This window comes from Hyperolius riggenbachi, chromosome 2, assembly GCF_040937935.1.
Source record: "Hyperolius riggenbachi isolate aHypRig1 chromosome 2, aHypRig1.pri, whole genome shotgun sequence".
NCBI lineage: Eukaryota > Metazoa > Chordata > Amphibia > Anura > Hyperoliidae > Hyperolius > Hyperolius riggenbachi.
The window spans coordinates 380,206,717-380,226,523 of record NC_090647.1 but is presented as its reverse complement, the minus strand read 5'-3'; the positions used below and the strand labels follow the sequence as shown (position 1 = coordinate 380,226,523).

At 43.7% G+C, this 19,807-nt stretch overlaps 1 protein-coding gene across 3 annotated transcripts in view; it reads left to right on the top strand.

The window, feature by feature from the left end:
• LOC137546839 (uncharacterized protein C6orf132 homolog) overlaps positions 1 to 8,620 on the top strand; it is a 165,789-nt gene extending 157,169 nt beyond the window's left edge. For all 3 annotated transcript variants that reach the window (XM_068269748.1, XM_068269750.1, XM_068269749.1), the window contains one exon: positions 6,820 to 8,620. In XM_068269748.1, the coding sequence (XP_068125849.1) occupies positions 6,820 to 6,913 (94 nt within the window). In that variant the 3' untranslated portion in view covers positions 6,914 to 8,620. The remainder of the gene's footprint in view (positions 1 to 6,819) is intronic.
• Positions 8,621 to 19,807: the final 11,187 nt, after the last annotated feature.

Here is a 19,807-nt window from a genome sequence, read left to right as displayed (position 1 = left end):
TCTGATTGTGACTGTATATATGATGTGTACACAGGAATCTCTTATATATCTAAATAACATCAATAAAGATGTGTAGCTGTGTAACCTAATAGAGATGGACGATGGTCTATGACATGGAAATAATTCTGCATTGATGCTGGTTTATGAAAATGTATAAATGTTTGCTCATGAAATCAAACAATTTGATATGTTAAAATTTGGTTTGGTGACTACGAATTAAAGGGTACCTGAGACGGATGAAAAGTAAAGTTTTATACATACCTGGCTCTTTCTCCAGCCCCCTTCAGGCTAATCAGTCCCTCATTGTCGTCCTCCGCCACCTGGAGTCCCGGTAATTCAGCCAGTCAGCGCAGTCCGGCCGCGTGCCGCTCTCACAGCCAGGAGCATTCTGCACCTGTGCAATAGTGCTGCACAGGTGTAGTACGTTCCTGGTGGTGTAGTGTGGGCATACCACTATGCCCGACTGGCATAAGTACCTGTACCCATAGCAGAAGATCCAGGTGGCAGAGGAGGACAGTGAGGGACTGATTGGCATGAAGGGAGCTGGAGGAAGCCCCAGGTATGTATAAAACTTTCATCTAGGTTTACTTTGTTACACAGTAGTACTATACTCTACATATGCACTCCCCACAGAGCTGCAGGGAATCCACTGAGAATGTTGTGCACATTGAACACAGAGGTGTTGTCTATCACCCATAAACCTGGTTCAGATTGTGCATGAAAAATGTGTAATAGAGGAAGAATCGCCTCATTCTCCTGCAGAGTACCTGCACATCACTCTTACATGTACCCACAGTTACATTGCCTAGGGCCTGATAGAGGTTCTTTGTTCCGGTCTGTACCTTTTACAAGTACTCTTACCAAGGACTAGTTTTAGTCTATGACTAAAAGTATAGAGGCAGAACATCCGCCAGATATCCTGGTAACCGGTATTGCTTAAAAGGGAAGAAATATGGCAGCCTCTATATCCTTCTCACTTCAGATGTCTTTTAAAATTCCTAAGCGTTGGCAGTAAAGAGATGCATTTCATGTTGCATACTTTCAATCAACAAGATTGTAATATGCAAATTAGGAGTCAGAGTCGAGGAGTCTCATTCTGTGGAATCATAACCTGAGGAGTCGGAGTGGGTGGATTTTTGTACCGACTCCACAGCCCTGGTTTATAGGGCATTCCTCAAGCCAAATACTTTTTTTGTGTGTTTTTGTTTTAATACTCTAATTCCCTATAGACTAAACAAGCCTCACCCGCAGCTTCTCCAGAGTGCCTTGGCACTCTCAGCCTTAGTAGCAAGGGCTTGTGGGAGCTCAGTCTGGGCAGGAGGAGGAGGTGGTTACTAGCTAGAGATTTATGAGGCAGAGGGGAGGAGGAGAGGGGAATGACATTTTCACAGGCTGAGGGCTGGAGACGCAGATCAGCTTGCCTGTGTGTAATGTGACAAACAGAACATGGCCGCTCTCATTGTATTACATGAATAAATAATCCTAAACTGCTGAAGCTGTCTGCAGCTAGATTTGCTGTGTAAACTATCTAAACTTTAGATAAGATCTATAGACAAGTCACTTGTTATAGATAGTTTTTCATCTCGGATCCGCTTTAAATAGGTATTTTCCAGGGAGTGCAGTTGAAAAACATGAAGGAAACTAAGAATCCGATATTAAGTGATGCTCTAGTCCAGGGATTATTATAGCCCTCAGAGGGGCTCACAGTCTAATCCCTACCATAGTTATACTGTATGTCCACCATAATCTAGAGCCAATTATTAGGGGGATGCCAATGACCTGATCTATTGTTTTATGGATGTGTGAGGAAACTAGAGTTCCTCAAGGAAATTCATGCAGACACGGGGAGAACATGAAAACTCCCTTGCAGATAGTACCCTGGCTGGGATTTGAACCAGGGACCCAACGCTGCAAGATGAGCACTATCCACTACGCCACCATGCTCCCCTTTGTTGAGCTCCAGTCCTCAACAAGGTTGCACATTTAGTACAGCTCAAATTAACTGATGGTTCTGAATCGGGAAAGGTTATTCATCAAGTTTAACACATTTCTCAGTTCATCCTAAACACTAGCATGGATAGGACTCTCGAGGACTGGAGTTCAACACCTGTACTGTAGTCTAATGGTATATGATTTTTTTTTTAATGTTTATTTGATAGGTGTCAGAAGAGGGGTAGTCTTAACCGGCGAGTATATCCCAAACACTATATTTTAACTGGAAAAGTTGGGGGTTCGTCTTATACACCCAGTCGTCATATACACCGGAATATATGGTACCTACTGTAGCTTGTAGTGACGTAGGTAGATAGGTAAAATGTAATTTTATTACAAACTGCAAATGTACATCCAAATGTATGTGTACACATGTATTTTGAATGACATTTTTTTTTCTGGTAGTAGTTCATTTAGGAGATATATATATGTGTGTGTGTGTGTGTGTCGGAAGAGAGCGATCAATACATTTGTGATTGGAATGAATTGATTCTCGTAGATTGGCACTATCCAATACTATTCTGATCGTTCGAAAAGGTTGATTGGTTGATAAATGATATTGTTAAAGTGTACCTGAGATGGGGCATAAAAAAAAAATACATAACTTGGTCTTCCTCCAGCCCCCTCCAGGCTTATTGCCCCCACGCTGTCGCCCTCCGACTCCTCATTGGTCTGCAACTGGCCCCAGTAAGTCATCCAATCTGTACCAGTCAGAGCAGTCCTGCTGCGTGCACTTTTCCCCCACTGCTGGGAGAGTTCTGTACCTTTGCGGTGATGAACACTACCAGTGGCAAGAGTGGCCGCACCGTGCACTGGAGGACTTACCAGGGCCAATTGCAAAAGAATGAGGAGGCAGATGACTGCGTGGGAGCCATAAGCCCCAGGTATGTATATTTTCTTTTTAATTCCACATCTCAGATTCCCTTTACTGTGCACCTTAACTATGTACTAAAGCAATATATAATTCTTAGGAATGATAGTTCTCTATGTTGGTAGTATAATACAGCTACCATATTTTTCGGACCATAAGATGCTCCGGACCATAAGATGCACCTAGGTTTAGAGGACAAAAACGAGGGGAAAAAAATAATCTACCAAACCTGGTGCGTCCATGGTGCAGGAGCACCCTGAGTCTCCCCCCCCCCCCCCCCTTCCCCCTAATTATTGTCCTTGTGTCCCCTTGTACCTTTTGTGTCTGTAATTGTGCCCCCTGTGTCCTCATATGTGCTCCTCTCTGTCTCCTGTCCGTATCTGTCCCAAGTCTCTTGTGTCCCCTATCCTCTGTCTTGAGTCCTGTGTGTCCCCTGTCCTTAGTCTTGTGTGCAGTAGTGTGTCTGGGTTATATGGCACCTATGACAAACACTGAAATGATGGTGCCTGCTCCCACCCCCACCAATCAGATCTCCCTTCCCCTGTAAAAACAGCCCCTGTCCCACCCCAGCACATGACACCCCTGTCCCCCACCCCAGTATATGATATGACACACACACCCTATCCCCCAGAACATGACACCTTGTCTCCCTTCAGTAAATGACACCCCTACCCTGTCTGTCCCTTGTCCTCTATCACATAATATGGCCACCAACAGCACATGACACCCCTCCCCTGCTCCCCCAGCATGTCCTTACCCTCAGGCCACAGAAGAAGCATGTGGAACCCATGGGCCCCGGGGTAATGTGCGGCTCACGAGAGGGACAAGTTTTACCTGGACAGAGGGGGAAACCATCCATATCCCTCAGCTGCAGCGATCGCATCCAGCACCGATAACAGCCTGCACCGATAACAGCCCGTACCTATGTGAGAGGGGAAGAGAGTGTCAGGGCATCCCAGCTGGCCTGCAGGCTGCGGCTTACAGCAGAACAGGGCCATAGAGCAGGAATGAGTAGCAGTAATTGTCCTTAGCAAAGCCACTCGGGGGTCCGTGCCCGCTGCCGAAGCCTATCTCTCGTCACTTCCGCTTATGTCACTAAAGCGGAAGTGAGGGGAGAGAGGTTTCGGTAGCGTGCACGGACCCCCGAGCAGCTTTCCTATGAACGATTACCGCTACTCATTCCTGCCCTATTCCCTCGTTCTGCTGTAAGCCACAGCCTGCAGGTCAGCTGGGATGCCCTACCGCTTTCTCCCCTCTCGTATAGGTGCGGGCTGTTATCGGTGCGGGCTGTTTTCGGTGCTGGGTGTGATCGTTGCAGCTGAGGGATATGGATGGCTTCTCCCTCTGTCCAGGTAAAACTTGTCCCTCTCGTGATCCGCACATTACCTCGGGGGCCATGGGTGCCACAGCCTAAACACTTTGTTGTGGAATGCCCCTAGAGACACAGGGACAGTGGAGGGAACACGGGACAGAAGAGGGGACACAAGACAGCAGCCAGGGACTTGGGAAAGGGGACACATGCCCGAGCAAAATTGTTACATTTGGACCATTAGACACAGTGACTTTTTCCCTCCATTTTTGGAGGAGAAAAAGTGCGTCTTATGGTCCAAAAAAATACGTTTTTTTAAAAACACTTTCGGGTTGAAAACCACTTGGCTAATGAATGTGAATGGGATGGTGCACACTAAAGCTGTTTGTTTTTTCCCCAAGCGCAAACTCTGGTTGGCTCTGCAGCATTTTTTAGATTTCTGAGGCGTTTCTGCCTAAAGGTGGCCACACACCATACAATTTTTTTAAATGTCTTCAATTTAAAAATTGCAATACATTTTTCTGACTGATTGGTCATATTTTTGAAATGTTACAATGTACCACACACGTATGTTCAATTTTTCCCCAATTATGATGAAAAGGATTGGAAACTCTGACAAAATTGCTAGAGTGTGTGTATTAATAAATTGACAATCTAACACACACTATACAATCTTTACAAAGATTGAAGAAAAATATCTGGCATTCCGGATTGATAAAAATCAAAGAAACCGGGAAATCCGATCGGATTTTTCTGTCGAATGAAAAAAAAGCTTTCAATTCTCTCGGGAGATCTGATTGTTTTTATCGAATTGCAGTAAAATCTGATAATTTTATTGTATCGTGTGTGGCCACCTTAATTGTAAAGTATAGAAAAGTGGAAAATCTCTGAAAAACGCTAGATCAGAGCGATTTTTCAAGCGGTTTTGTTACAGAAGCTGTTCAGTTACAGCTTTACTGTAACAAAATATAAAATAGTCTACACAAAAACACTCCAAAAAAAACACTAGGCATGTTTAGAAAATCTCTCTAAACATGCCTAGAATCTCTCTGAAAAACCTCCTTCAAAAACTCTTTGCAGATCCGCTAGCCGTTTTTGGTGTGCAACTGTGCATTGGCCTGTAGACAGTTCTTCTCACGGTACCAAGTGCAGCTTGTAGCAAACAAGCTGCAGGACTACAGATAACGTATTGTAACTTGTAAGCTAGCACACACAGCTCTAAACTATGTAAATCTAGAACTGTTCTACATAACACTCTATACTTCATATAAATTGCAGTTGTTAGTTGGTAAATCAGACCTAACTACAGCTATCTCTCCCTGAAGCATACACCTCTCTCTCTCTCTCTCTCTCTCTCTCTCTCTCTCTCTCTCTCTCTCTCTCTCTCTCTCTCTCTCTCTCTCTCTCTCTCTCTCTCTCTCTCTCTCTCTCTCTTCCCCCTACCTCATTTTACACAGACAATGCAAAACTAAGTGATGAACCCAGGAATTGCCTAGTCATTATAACCGTAAATGCCCTTCAATGCAAGGAAAATATCCAAGCCCCATTTAAATGCAGGTAAAGATTTTGCCATAACTACTTTCTTTGATAAAATATTCCACATTTCAAACTCTGATATGGTAAAGAACCCTCTGGCGGGGAAGAAGTTTTTCTTTTGTGTCCTGAGAGACTGATAACAAAGGCCACAGAGAGAAAAAGCGTTCTACTCTCTGCACAATTGTTCTAATGGCTGCATCTGCTCAGCCACGAATAAGGAATCGTACAAAGTTTTGCAGACAAAGATTTCTAGACAGTCCCTATACAGTGTTCAGCAGGGTCTTGTGTACAATGCCCATCCCCCAACCTCTCTACCCCTCCCCAAGTGCTTTGTACTGTAGTGATGCTGGAGAAATCTACAGAGCCAATTCTGCTCCATCAGAGATGGACAGAGTCAGTGTAATAAGCCGAGGCTGGGAGAATACAAGTCTGTCCGTTTTCTGTATGCGTTTTCTGCACACCATGTGTCTGTATGTGTGAAAAATGCACATCTTTATCACAGAAAGTAATGTAATTGATAAAAAAAAACTGAGAGCAGTGAAGCGCTGGGAGCATGTTCTCTATCTGCATGGGGAAAAGTGTGGTGCACTAGCCATTTGATTAACATTAGTTCTCAGTTTACCTGTACAGAGAGATGGAGGTGGGGGGGGGGGGGTGATGTTACTTTCGTAAGTCTCGCATTTGTCCAGTGATTTCGAGTTGTGCCCCCTGTACAGAACCCATTTTTTAATAATTGAAAACATTTTCACTCCATACACAGATCAGGTTCCCTTGTCCTTTGTACAAGATAAGGGACACAAAAGCTAATTAGCCAAGCTTTTGTAGTGCCCTCTGTATTTACACATGCCAATCAAGTTACATCTCATCCATCTTTATTTCCAAGCTAAATAAGCCCAGTTTGCCCAACCTCTCTTGGTGAGACCTTCCATCGCTCTGATTTAATTTAGTTGTCCGCGTCTCATAGTACCTCAATGTCCTTTCTATTGTGTGGTGCGTAAAACTGTATCCCGTGCTGTCAAGATCCTACTATCCATTGCACTGTACATGCAGACATTTCTGCTGCTGTTTAAAAATGATTTTACTGATCTCTTTTCCCTTATTTTTTATACAGACCACAAAGTACCTACCAACAGGGAATGACCTTCACTGTGCGGCCAGGCACTAGACAGCCAATTACACAGATGTATCAAGGAGGCTACCTCTGAAGGAAATCTATGTGCCAAGCTCCTGCCATTTTGCCTATACGTGAAATTTAAAAGCTGCTTCTGACTCAGACCTGTCAACAAGGGTTGTTGCTTAATGGACCCTCTTTATTTGTTCAACCATAATGTTACTATTTTAATCTCTATATATGTTCTGTTACAGGCGATAACATGTCTGAGTGATATGTTTGAACATGAAATCACTTAATTTCCCTGGCTTCTACTATATCCGCTTATTTAGGCAGTAAAAAGTGCAACTGGGCAAAATGCAGATAACCTCCACATCCAAACAGCTTTCACTTACTGGTTGCTGCACTGCAGTGCCTTTAAATAATGCCTGTATGTCAGTGCTTCAGATTAATAATCAATCTTCTTAACATTCCTGGACATTGTTGCATAGATTGGATTGGATAAAGGTTGTTTGCAAGAAAAAGGCTTTCAAGGATAAAGCTGAACAAATAACTGCAATAGAAAAGCTACAAAATGCAATATTTTTCTCAATTTTAAGATATGTATATTAATAACCGATCAATTTTTAAATATTTTTGTTATACAGTGACTTCCTTACTTTTGTTTACTTATTATTGTGGTAATTTACTTAGCCATCATTAGTCGTACTCCAGGCTTAAGTGAAGTAAGCTTGGGTTTGTGCTCTACGATGTTGCTGATCAGCAGTTATATTAAGTGTTAAGTACCCCTTTCATGTGAAACTGCAGTCGTGTGATCTCAGTTACAGGTACCAAGGACCTGGAAATTAATAACTGAGTGCCTGGACAACACACAATCAAGTTGTTTCCATTCCCAACCTCCTCCATAGTGACACAGTGGTGGATGTTCAAGGGTCCACTGTTACCCACAATCCCCCCCCCCCCCTACTCACACACGCCTTGCCCCCACTTCCTTCAGTGTTATGGGGTCATGGGTAGGAATAGTGGAATGGTCGGCAGCATTACTATTGGTTGGTGGCTGGTCTTTCACATTATTGCAAAGTTTGTGCGTCTATCCAGCTGCAGGGCTAATTGTACTACTTTAACCATCTAACCATGCCTGCTACATTGAGAATGACCCAAGGCCCCTTTCCTAGCTAGTAGTTAATATTAAGCAATTGCTGACTATGCACTAGGAGATTTGATTTAAGAGATCACATAACTTGTGGAGTTGGTTTGCTGTAGCAAAGGTGTAATAAAGCAACACTGTGTAGTTTTAAAATAGCCAGTGAGATGCTGAGGAAAAATAAGATGTTTGATGGAAATGAAAGCATGTACACACATTTGCAGTGAGCAGTAATGACATGTCACCATGATCTTTCCTGAGGTAATCAACTGTACTGTTAGTAATACCTGCAATCTGTCAGATAAGTCTCAGATCAAAATTTCCCAGTGTGTGGCAAGCATAAAGTCATAATTCCAATTACCCAACAAAAAATAATGCCTTTTACTTAGGTTATATCCTTGATTATGCTCCCAAAATTAACTATATAAGATGTCTACCATGTAAAGATAGTGTACATAATACTTAACAAGGAAATCCTTTCAAGGATGTCCTGGAAAAAAGCACTTTGGTTGTATATTCCATGTAAGTATATAAATATATATGTATGTCAGATGTTTTATTCATCATATATCATTTTAGTTATCTTTCTTTAAGAGAAGATGCACAAAGCTTTTGCATTTTCTTTCCTCCATGTTTATTTTACAGTAATAAAAAATATTTTATGCCAAGTGTATTGCAGTAATTTTTTTCTTTTCAGGTTGTCTGATTTTGATTTATTTTAACACATTACTAAAGCCCATCTGATGTAGCATTTAGATTATAATTTTGCTGTAAAAAAGATTTTTCTAAGAATTCTCTAGAAGTTAAAACATTTTGACTTATCTATCAATCGATCACACATTTGTAAAGAAAAACACAGAACCATTTGTCTCTGCAGGCATCATATACTGTAGGCATTTTTTTTTTAATTATAAATTTTAGTTCATTTTCGGTATAGTGGAGACATGAACTGATGTCAGACTTCACATAAACTGAAAGCTGATTGATATCAAAAGCTTGTATATACTAGGCCTTTAATAGTTGTTTGACAATCTACTTTGCAATCTAAATGGGTCTAGTTCACTGATAATCTAAAATTTGGATTATTTCTTGTTGATGCCCAACAGCAAACCATTTTGTAATCTATTGCCTATGCCTCATAGTTTTACCAAAATTTATTGTCTAGGCTCATATCAATTTTATGCACATAAATTAATCTTTAGTACAAACATTGCAAAAATCCAAAGTAATAAAACCAATTCAAAAACTTGTGTTCTACACGGAGTTTTACAAAAGCACAGCTGGCTGTGTATTCACACATACAACAAAAAAGAATCCAATATCACACTATTTCCCAAATGGATTGATGTCTATTCATGTGTTTTGAAATGCCTTTATATTTTCACATAATTTGAATGCGATTGGATATCCCATAAGGACAAAGTTCATAATGTACTGTATTTTTCTGATTAAAAGACTCTTTCTCCACAAAAATGGGGAGAAAAAGTCCCTGCATCTTATATTCCAAAGACAGGGAGTTCCGTGTCGTTGGAGACTCCTTGCCTTGTCCCCCTGCTAATCACATCATCAGCAGAAGCCTTCACTCGGGGAAGCCAGGTGGGAGATGAGAGGTCTACTGATAGCTGTTGGAAACGCTGGTATGGTGAGCAATGCTAATTGTTCTTACACAGGGGGGAGAGTAGGAGACATGGGGGGGGCACAGGACCAGAACGGTGTAATCACCACTACGCATGTGGTTTACATGAGCTGGACCAAAACGCTGGCTGTAGCTGCAGTCTTTTCCCACTACATGTGTCACCTGTCACTTCCCGGGCTTCCTCGGGTGGTCATAATCTGCTGATAACAGAGGGCCTATATACTTCTGGGCTAGCCCTAAGCTCTGCTCCCTTTCACAGTCGAAGTTCACGTCGAATGCAAAATAACAAATTTAATTTGTAAATGCAATAATTTTTGAGATCTAGACAATATATCTACGCCCCATGGGAGGGCTGTTCCCGTTCCAGGGGCGTAGCTATAAGTCTCAAAACAAAGACTGTTAGCGCTCAATCAGGGCTGAGGCTACTGGCATCTAATGGCTTCAATGCTCCCAGGGCTACTTCATAGCAAGGGTGATATGAACAATCCAAATGAAGAGTGCTCTATGGTGCAAGAAATCTGTGGGATTATTGGAATAAAAGGTAATGTATGTACGACAAAGTAGATGGTACAGCGCATGTAAACAATCCTTGAATGGATAGCGCAGTAGCAGTAGACACACTCACAGCACCGTGGCCAGCAGGGCTGGTGTCTGGGATTTGGCTAAATGGGCGGGTCCTGGCACCTAGCATGTCTCCAACATCATTACGCATTTTGGGGCTCTACACCTTTGCCAGTTATGACGAAGCTGTAATGATGGAGGTACGCTAGGAGCCAAGACTCGCCTACGTAGCCGAGTCACGGAAGTCCCATTCCCCCGGACACCAGCACTGCTGGCCACGGCACTGTGAGAGGGATTACTGCTACAGCGCTGGCGAGTCCACTCCATTCAAGAATTGTTTACATGCACTGCACTATCTACTTTCTCATAAGTGCAATACCTTTTATTCCAATAAACGCATAGATTTAAAGCACCATATTAGGGCTCTTCTTTTCATTTAGATTGTAAATACACGTCTCCCGAATGGGAACACAGTTCCCATTCACCAATGTAAGTGCATGTGATCAATGATCACCACTGACTAAAGTGAAAGTAAAGCATACACGCGTTTACTTCCTGTAATGTGTGTATGCAGTAAACAGAGCACACTAGGAACAAAGTGTGTGTAGTTTTCCAAAATGAAACACTTAAAAAAAAATTAATAAAATAGTTACCTTAGGGACTCAACATTTTTTTTTTTAATATGCATGTCGTGACTGATGCAAAACTAAAAAAAAATTACACTTTTATTTCCAAGTAAAATATTGTTGCCATACATTGTGATAGGGACATAATTTAAATGGTGTAATAACCTGGACAAATGGGCAAATATGTGGGTTGATTACAGTAGTATGTATTATTTTAAAACTATCATGGCGAAAAACTGAGTAATCCATTTTTTTCAACTTTCTTCTTATTTTTCCCATTAAAATGCATTTAGAATAAGATAATTCTTAGCAAAGTGTACCAATCAAAGAAAACCTAATTGATGGCAAAAAACAAGATGTATTGCACAAGAGGAAAACGAGTAAGGCTCATAAACTAGCACTACACTAGGTAGTAAGAAAAAATATGAACAATTTATTATACAGTATATCATAGCACTATATAGAATAAAACCATCTAAAAACCTGTCAGACACATCAGGAAATAAGCCGTAGATCAGATATTAACCCATTCAGGTTCCGTCGTTTTCACGTGAGAAATGTTCACCTCCCATTCATTAGCCTATAACTTTATCACTACTTATCACAATGCACTGATCTATATCTTGTTTTTTCCGCCACCAATTAGGCTTTCTTTGGGGGGTACATTTTGCTAAGAGCCACTTTACTGTAAATGCATTTTAACAGGAAGAATAAGAAAAAAATGGAAAAATTCATTTCTCAGTTTTCAGCCATTATAGTTTTAAAATAATACATGCCTCCATAATTAAAACTCACGTATTGTATATGCCCATATGTCCCGGTTATTACACCGTTAAAATTATGTTCCTATCACAATGTATGGCGACAATATTTTATTTGGAAATAAAGGTGCATTTTTTCCATTTTGCATCTATCACTATTTACAAGTTTAAAATAAAAAAAATATAGAAATATTTCATCTTTACATTGATATTTAAAAAGTTTAGACCCTTAGGTAAAGATTTACATGTTTTTTTTTTTTTTTATTGTAATGGTTTTTTTTTTTATACTAAAAATTTTATTAGGGTACTTTTGGGAGGGTGGGAGGTAAACAATAGATTTATAAGGTAAATGTGTGTTAATTCTGTGTTGTTTTTTTTTCCAGGTGTAGTATTACTTTTTGGCCACAAGATGGTGGCCATGAGTTTGTTTACATGACGTCACTCTAAGCGTAGCACGCGCTTAGAGTGACGCATCAGGAAGAAGACGGCCAGAAAAAAGCTCAGCTTCCGAGAGAAGCTGTCGCTTTTTCAGCGGGGGAGAGGAATCAAGGATCGGGCTCCGTAGCCCGATACATTGATTCCTTGGCTACCGAATCCGCGGCCGGGAGTGCGCGTGCACGATCGGCCGCGGGGGCGCGCGGTAGCGCGCATGGTTCCTGGACGTAGAAACTACATCCAGGAACCAAAATAGGTTAATAATATTGCATAAGTAATAACTCTCATGGTGCCCATACATGGTATAATTTTTTTCATCCAATTTTACCATTTCTATGTAGTATAAGGGTAAATTAAGTGAATATACTGAAAGGATTATTTAGGCAGTTCCCTTATATAACATAGAAATGGTAAGAATGGATGAAAAAAAATTGTACCATGTATGGGCACCATAATACTGATAAGTTATCACTTGAGGTGCTCAATAATATTGAATATAATAATATACAATACAGACCAAAAGTTTGGACACACCATCTCATTCAAAGAGTTTTCTTTATTTTCATGACTATGAACAATGTAGATTCACACTGAAGCCATCCAAACTATGAATTAACACATGTGGACATATAGTACATAACCAAAAAGTGTGAAACTGGAAATGTCATATTCTAGGTTCTTCAAAGTAGCCACCTTTTGCTTTGATTACTGCTTTGCACACTCTTGGCATTCTCTTGATGAGCTTCAAGAGGTAGTCACCTGAAATGGTTTTCACTTCACAGGTGTGCCCTGTCAGGTTTAATAAGTGGGATTTCTTTCCTTATAAATGGGGTCGGGACCATCAGTTGCGTTGTGGAGCAGTCAGATGGATACACAGCTGATAGTCCTACTGAATAGACTGTTAGAATTTGTATTATGGCAAGAAAAAAGCAGCTAAGTAAAGAAAAATGAGTGGCCTTCATTACGTTAAGAAATGAGGGTCAGTCAGTCTGAAAAATTGGAAAAACTTTGAAAGTGTTCCCAAGTGCAGTCTCAAAAACCATTAAACGCTATAAAGAAACTGGCTTGCATTTGGACCGCCCCAGGAAAGGAAGAGCAAGAGTCACCTCTGCTGCGGAGGATAAGTTCATCCGAGTCACCAGCCTCAGAAATCGAAGGTTAACAGCAGCTCAGATTAGAGACCAGGTCAATGCCACACAGAGTTCTAACAGCAGACACATCTCTTGAACAACTGTTAAGCGGAGACTGTATGTATCAGGCCTTCATGGTAGAATATCTGCTAGGAAACCACTGCTAATGACAGGCAACAAGCAGAAGAGACTTGTTTGGACTAAAGAACACAAGGAATGGACATTAGAGCAGTGGAAATCTGTGCTTTGGTCTGATGAGTCCAAATTTGAGATTTGTGGTTCCAACCACCGTGTCTTTGTGCGATGTAGAAAAGGTGAACGGATGGTCTCTACATGCCTGGTTTCCACCGTGAAGCATGGAGGAGGTGTGATGGTGTGGGGGTGCTTTGATGGCGACACTGTTGGGGATTTATTCAAAATCTAAGGCATACTGAACCAGCATGGATACCACAGCATCTTGCAGTGGCATGTTATTCCATCCAGTTTGCGTTTAGTTGGACCATCATTTCTTTTTCAACAGGACATTGGCCTCATTTCACTAAGATACGCTGGAGATAAGGCAAGAGAAAACTTGCCTTCACACATTCAGAGTTATCTTGTCTCTTCATTCCTTATCATACTCTCAAATGTCAGGTCCATATATAACAAACTGGACGAGCTTCAACTACTGATCAGAACAAAGAAGGCCTTTCATCTCTCTGCTGCCCTTTGCTTCACAGAGACTTGGCTATCTGAGCTTATTCCAGACAACGCTCTGCAGATGAATGGATTTACACTCTACAGATCTGACCGGGACCCACTTACTTCTGGCAAAACCAAAGGTGGAGGACTCTGTTTCTATATTAACGATAGGTGGTGCACGGATGTTAGTTATTAAGAGGACATGCTGGGCTGGAAACTCTCTTCATAAACTGCAGACCCTACTACTCACCCTGTGAGTTTTCTTCATTTATTTTGGTTGCTGTGTACATCCCTCCACAAACATGTATGCAGCCTGCGCTCCAAGATCTCGCAGATCAAATCACCGAGGTGGAAAGGGAGTACCCAGATTCTTTTTTTCATCATACTAGGGGATTTCAACAGTGCTAATCTTTCCAAAGAACTTCCCAAATACAGGCAACACGTCACAAGTGCAACTAGAGAAGGTAAGACACTTGATCACTGTTACAGTACGACTAAGGACTCGTATCACTCTGTCAGCAGGGCAGCTTTGGGGAACTCTGATCATGCTGTTATACAGCTTATCTCAACATACATCCAAAGACTAAAAACTGCCAAACCTGTAGTTACCACAGTTAAGAAATGGACGAGTGAAACTGTAGAAAAACTACAGAGCTGCTTTGATTTAACAACCTGGAATATATTTAAAGAATCCACCAGTGACCTAAATGAATACACTGAAGCTGTGACATCATATATTACCTTTTGTGAAGAGTCCTGCATCCCCACAAAAAAGTGCACCAGGTACAATAACGATAAACCCTGGTTTACATCACATCTTAGGAAGCTGCGCCTCGATAAAGAAAGGGCATATCGTACAGGCGATAAAGTCCTCTACAAAGCTGCGAAATACAAACTGCAGAGAGCCATTACTAACACAAAAAAAGATTATTCTAAAAAACTTGAGAAACAATGTTCAAATGCCGACTCATTCACAATATGGAAATCTCTGCATGAAATTACCAGCTGTAGGAAGAAATCTCCGCCCTCACTACACAATCTGCAGCTTGCAAATGAACTAAATATATTTTATTGCAGGTTTGACACTAGCCACAAAAGCCAAACACACCAAGTCAATTCGCATAATTTCCATCTCTGCAGCAGGCAAACTGAACACTCTTCCTGCCAGCCAACGTCTCCACCCCCTGCAGTGCCTCAGCAACTACACAACACAGGAGACCAGACACAATCTATTGACCTGTCCCCAGATGCGCATTCTCTAAAGCCTCATCTACACGGATCGCCTCTTCTGTGTGCCCGACGCGTCCCCGCTCGCCGCACGTGCGCCGCATTCGATTTCCTGCTCGTCCCCGCCGGCGCCACTTATCTTCGGCTCGATTCCCTGCCATTGTCCCCTCGCGGGGAGCGAGCAGGGAATCGGCGGTGTCAGGAATATATTGAGGTGCTGATGATATTAGGAAATACAGGAACATATCTCTGTCATTTTCTGTCTGCTATATCTCACATGTGTATTCTGCTTTGAAGGGATGGTTATCTGGCTGTACTACATTTGCATTGAATCTCTCTGGAAGCAGGGGGCTGGGACATTAGCATACAGTTCCTCTGGACAGCCAGAAAACAGGTAATTAGGAAACACTTAATCAGCCAGTTGCTTTGAAGCAGATCACACAGGACATCCTGCTGCAATGTGAAAGCCTTAATCAATTGTCACCTGTAACCTGGGGAGATTGGAGGTTAACAAAGTCTTTTGTTGTATAGGACACTGTTCACATGTGGATGTCAGATCTCTGGGAAATCAAATTATGTCTGAGGATGTTATTAAATCTAGCTTCCCCCCGTCCACACAGGCTTACAGCCTCCAGGCGTATTTCATAGTATAAAACCGCAGCTAGGATAGCCACAACTTGTAGTTCTTGGAGGTAGCTCACACGGCTAGAACTAACCTGGTTCCTGACCAGAAGTGCGTACCGCCCGCAACAACACCAGATCGATACGCTGGTACGTTTATTTCCCGTTTATTTTGGTAAGCAAAATCGCTTTGTGTGTTATCTTTGTACATTTTATCTTGTAACTATTTTTACTTTGTTTTTTTGTAATCTTTTTGTATATATTCAGTTCTGCACTGTTCTATGTTTTTTCTGGAATATTAAATTATTATTTAATAAGTTTGACTTCTGCCGTACTAAACTAACACTCATAGCCTAGAAGAGACTGAAGTGTAACCGTGTATAAGTTCATGCCTAATTGTACGCTTGAGCAACACTACCGTAGGAAATTGTAATTGCATTGTGTGTGGGGGCGTTTGTCATACGTTGGCCTAAGCGCGCAGCTGACCCAACGTACGAACAACGCCAGTGCGAGTAGCTAACAGTATCGTTCGGAACGACTGTTAGTGGGTCTTTGCTTCACGACAGTGTAAGATTGCAACTGTGTGTGTGTGTGGGTGCGTGGCGTTCCCGTATTTGGCCTAAGCGCAAAGCTGACCCAAATACGAAAACGCGGAGTGCGCGCTGAGGACTCGACAGCAGAGTGGAAGTGTCTAGCAACGCTAGTGGTGGCAGTGAGAGGTGTTTTGAGGGGTTCCAGCCTTGTTTGTAGCTTAAATAAGGCTGTTCCCCGCTTAATCTGGTCAAACCCGCAGTCGGGAACCGTATACGCAGGCGTGCCGCGGGCCGGTTCGTGACATAATTGGCTGGCAGTGGTGGCATCGTTTAGTACATTAGTACGCAGTTTAGCTCGCTATTCTGAGTACTAAAGGCTGGAAGCTTGCTAGAAGCAACTAGCCTACAGAAGTCTACTCAGTGCAGAATCTATATACGTTTTTTTTTGTTCAAAGATACACACTTGGTGTTTGCTTTCCCTCCCCCCCTTTTTTTTTCTTTTTATTTTGTGCAACACGATGGCTCAGAAAGCATCCAGCTATGCAAGGCAAAACAAAGAGATACTACTCAACCTGTGTGAGCACAAAGGCATCGAGACGGTGAGCGGCCAGACTAAGGAGCAGTTAGTTCGTGCGCTCGAGGAGCATGATGAGGCAGAACGAGCCCGTGCTTCAACGTCAGCAGATGCAGCTCACGACACGCCAGAGGAGGAATCGCTCCCGCCACAGGATGCGAGTGGAGACGATGTCCTGGATGATCCACCTAACACGGAGATGACATCTCTGGAAGCCGACCTACAGCTACTAGGTTCGGCTGAGCCCGAACTGCGCCTAAAGCTGATTCTGGAACATCGGCAAGCAGAGAGGGAAATACGACAAGCAGAGAGGGAACAAGCTGCCCAGCGACTCCAGGCCGAGAGGGACAGACTCCGGGCAGAGGAGGGAAGAGCTGAACGGCAACACCAGCTGGAGCTGGCTAAACTTCAGCAGCAGAACCGGTCTGCTGGACCCGCAGAACGCGAAGGTGAGCGAGTCCACAGAATCCCCCTGGATAAGTTCCCCGCTATGGACAAGGACTCTGACATAGACACTTTCCTACAGGGGTTTGAAAGGACTTGTCGGCAGTATGGGGTGCCCCGTGAGCAGTGGGCAAGATACCTCACACCAGGGCTGAGAGGCAAGGCCCTGGAGGCGTTTGTGAGTCTCCCCCAGGAGGAAGAAACAGACTTTGAGGCAATTAAGAAAGCCATTATTGCGCGATACCACCTCACGCCAGAAGTGTATCGCAAACGTTTCAGGACAGTGCAGCGAGGTCCTAATGACAGCTACCTGGATCATGCTTGCAACCTGCGCACTGCCTTCCAGCAGTGGGTAAAAGGACTGTCAGTGGAAACTTTAGATGCCCTGCAGGAACTGATGATAAAAGACCAGTTCCTCCACACCTGTCCTGTTGAGGTCCGGCTGTTTGTGCTGGATCGAGAACCAAAGACAGTGGATGAGGCTGCGGAAATGGCCGATTCCTACACCGCCCATAGAGCACCTGAGTCCCGGAGGACTACTACGCCCAGCTGGAGAGGAGAACAGATTGCTAAACCTGTTTCACCCAGCACCCAGAGGAGGCAAGCACCGCTGTCTCCTGGATTCAAGCAACCTGACACTCGGAAATGCTTTGTATGTGACAGGGTGGGTCATATCAGCACGACTTGCCCAGAGAGGAAGAGGGAGGCCCCAAAATCCAGTGAGGCCTCAAACCCCAGTGAAGTCCCAACGGCTTTGTGTGCTACCAGGAATGCTACTGGCTATGCAGAGAATCTGCAGCTTGTCACGGTTGGGGGTACAGTTGCCACTGGGCTGAGAGACACTGGAGCAGAAGTGACTCTCATACATCCCCAGCTTGTGAACCCAGAGCAGTACATACCTGGGAAAATGATTGCTGTCAGAGGAATTGGGGGTGTCACCCCAGCCATACCCACCGCCTTGGTCCACCTGGATTGGGGGGCCGGCAGTGGACTGAAAGAAGTTGGGGTAACTGACAAAATCCCCACCAACGTTTTGCTGGGTACTGACCTGGGACGGTTAGTAGCCCGGTATGAGCCTAATCCAACCCCCGTGGAGCCTGCATCCCCAGCAGAAGTTCAGGACTCTTGCAAGGTACTATTTGATAACGCAGTGCAAGTGGGGAGTGCTGGTGAGGCCCCAGGGGCTATGGACTGTGTGCTAGGAGCCAGCCCTAGTGATTCTCCAGTGCCTAGGCCTGGAGTGGGACATGTTGATATGGAGAATGCAGAAACTGATGTCATTCATGACACACGGACTATCGAGGTGATCGATGCAGGAACTGTTGAGGCTACTTGTAAAGTGCTGAGTAGCAATGTGTGTAATGATACAGATAATGTGGATGTTTTATGTGATGTTCTAAATGTCAATATGTATAAGACGGATAATGTTGATATCATATGTGTTGTGCTACATAATGATGCTTGTCCTGTGGACACTCCGTCTGCTGCAGGAGTAACCAGCAATGGTCGCTGGGCTGCAGCAGATGGATTGCCCACTGAAGGGGCAGACGGCACCAGGCCGGGTCTTCACCCTTCCGATGTTTTTAAGACCAAAGGTGATGTGGTTTATGATACGTGTAATGTGGACGCTCCCTCAGCTGCAGTGGTAACCCGCAGCGCTAGTGGGTCTACAGCACAGGGACTGTCCACCGAAGTGGCAAATGTTGCTGGGTCAGCCACATCCAATCCGGAACCTGGCCCGGAGGGCCCAGGAGCCTCTCCGTCTGCAGCCTTCCTGGAATGTGTGACAGGCAGCACTGAGCTCTCTGGGGCTGTTCGATTTGACAGCAGCCTGGAAGAGCTCAGGGGGCTAGCCAGCAGGTCACCAGCTGGGAGGGGCGGGCTGAGAGGGTCCTGGGGAGTTATTCCCTCTGAGCTGTCCGAAGTGGAGGAGGCAGACCGGCAGATAATCGTTCCCCAAAGGGACCGAGAGATAGCTCCTGCCACTATAGAGGAAGTGCGTGTAGCGACGGTTGGAACCCTTCCCCAGCTGCAGCACTGTCTCTATGGTCGCAAATTCACGGTTGTCACTGACTCGCATTCCCCTGGTTGGTTACGTCAGGTTGCCAAGGGCAACGACACATTGCAGCAACCTGACCAACTTTTCCATTCCTGTAGCTTGGAGCTAAGGAGTTACCCCCCCCAGGCCCGGCCGTCAGTGTCGGCTTTGGCAGGACGATTCGTTAGAATCATCTGCCGGCGCCGTCTGGAAGAGGGGGCGTGTCAGGAATATATTGAGGTGCTGATGATATTAGGAAATACAGGAACATATCTCTGTCATTTTCTGTCTGCTATATCTCACATGTGTATTCTGCTTTGAAGGGATGGTTATCTGGCTGTACTACATTTGCATTGAATCTCTCTGGAAGCAGGGGGCTGGGACATTAGCATACAGTTCCTCTGGACAGCCAGAAAACAGGTAATTAGGAAACACTTAATCAGCCAGTTGCTTTGAAGCAGATCACACAGGACATCCTGCTGCAATGTGAAAGCCTTAATCAATTGTCACCTGTAACCTGGGGAGATTGGAGGTTAACAAAGTCTTTTGTTGTATAGGACACTGTTCACATGTGGAT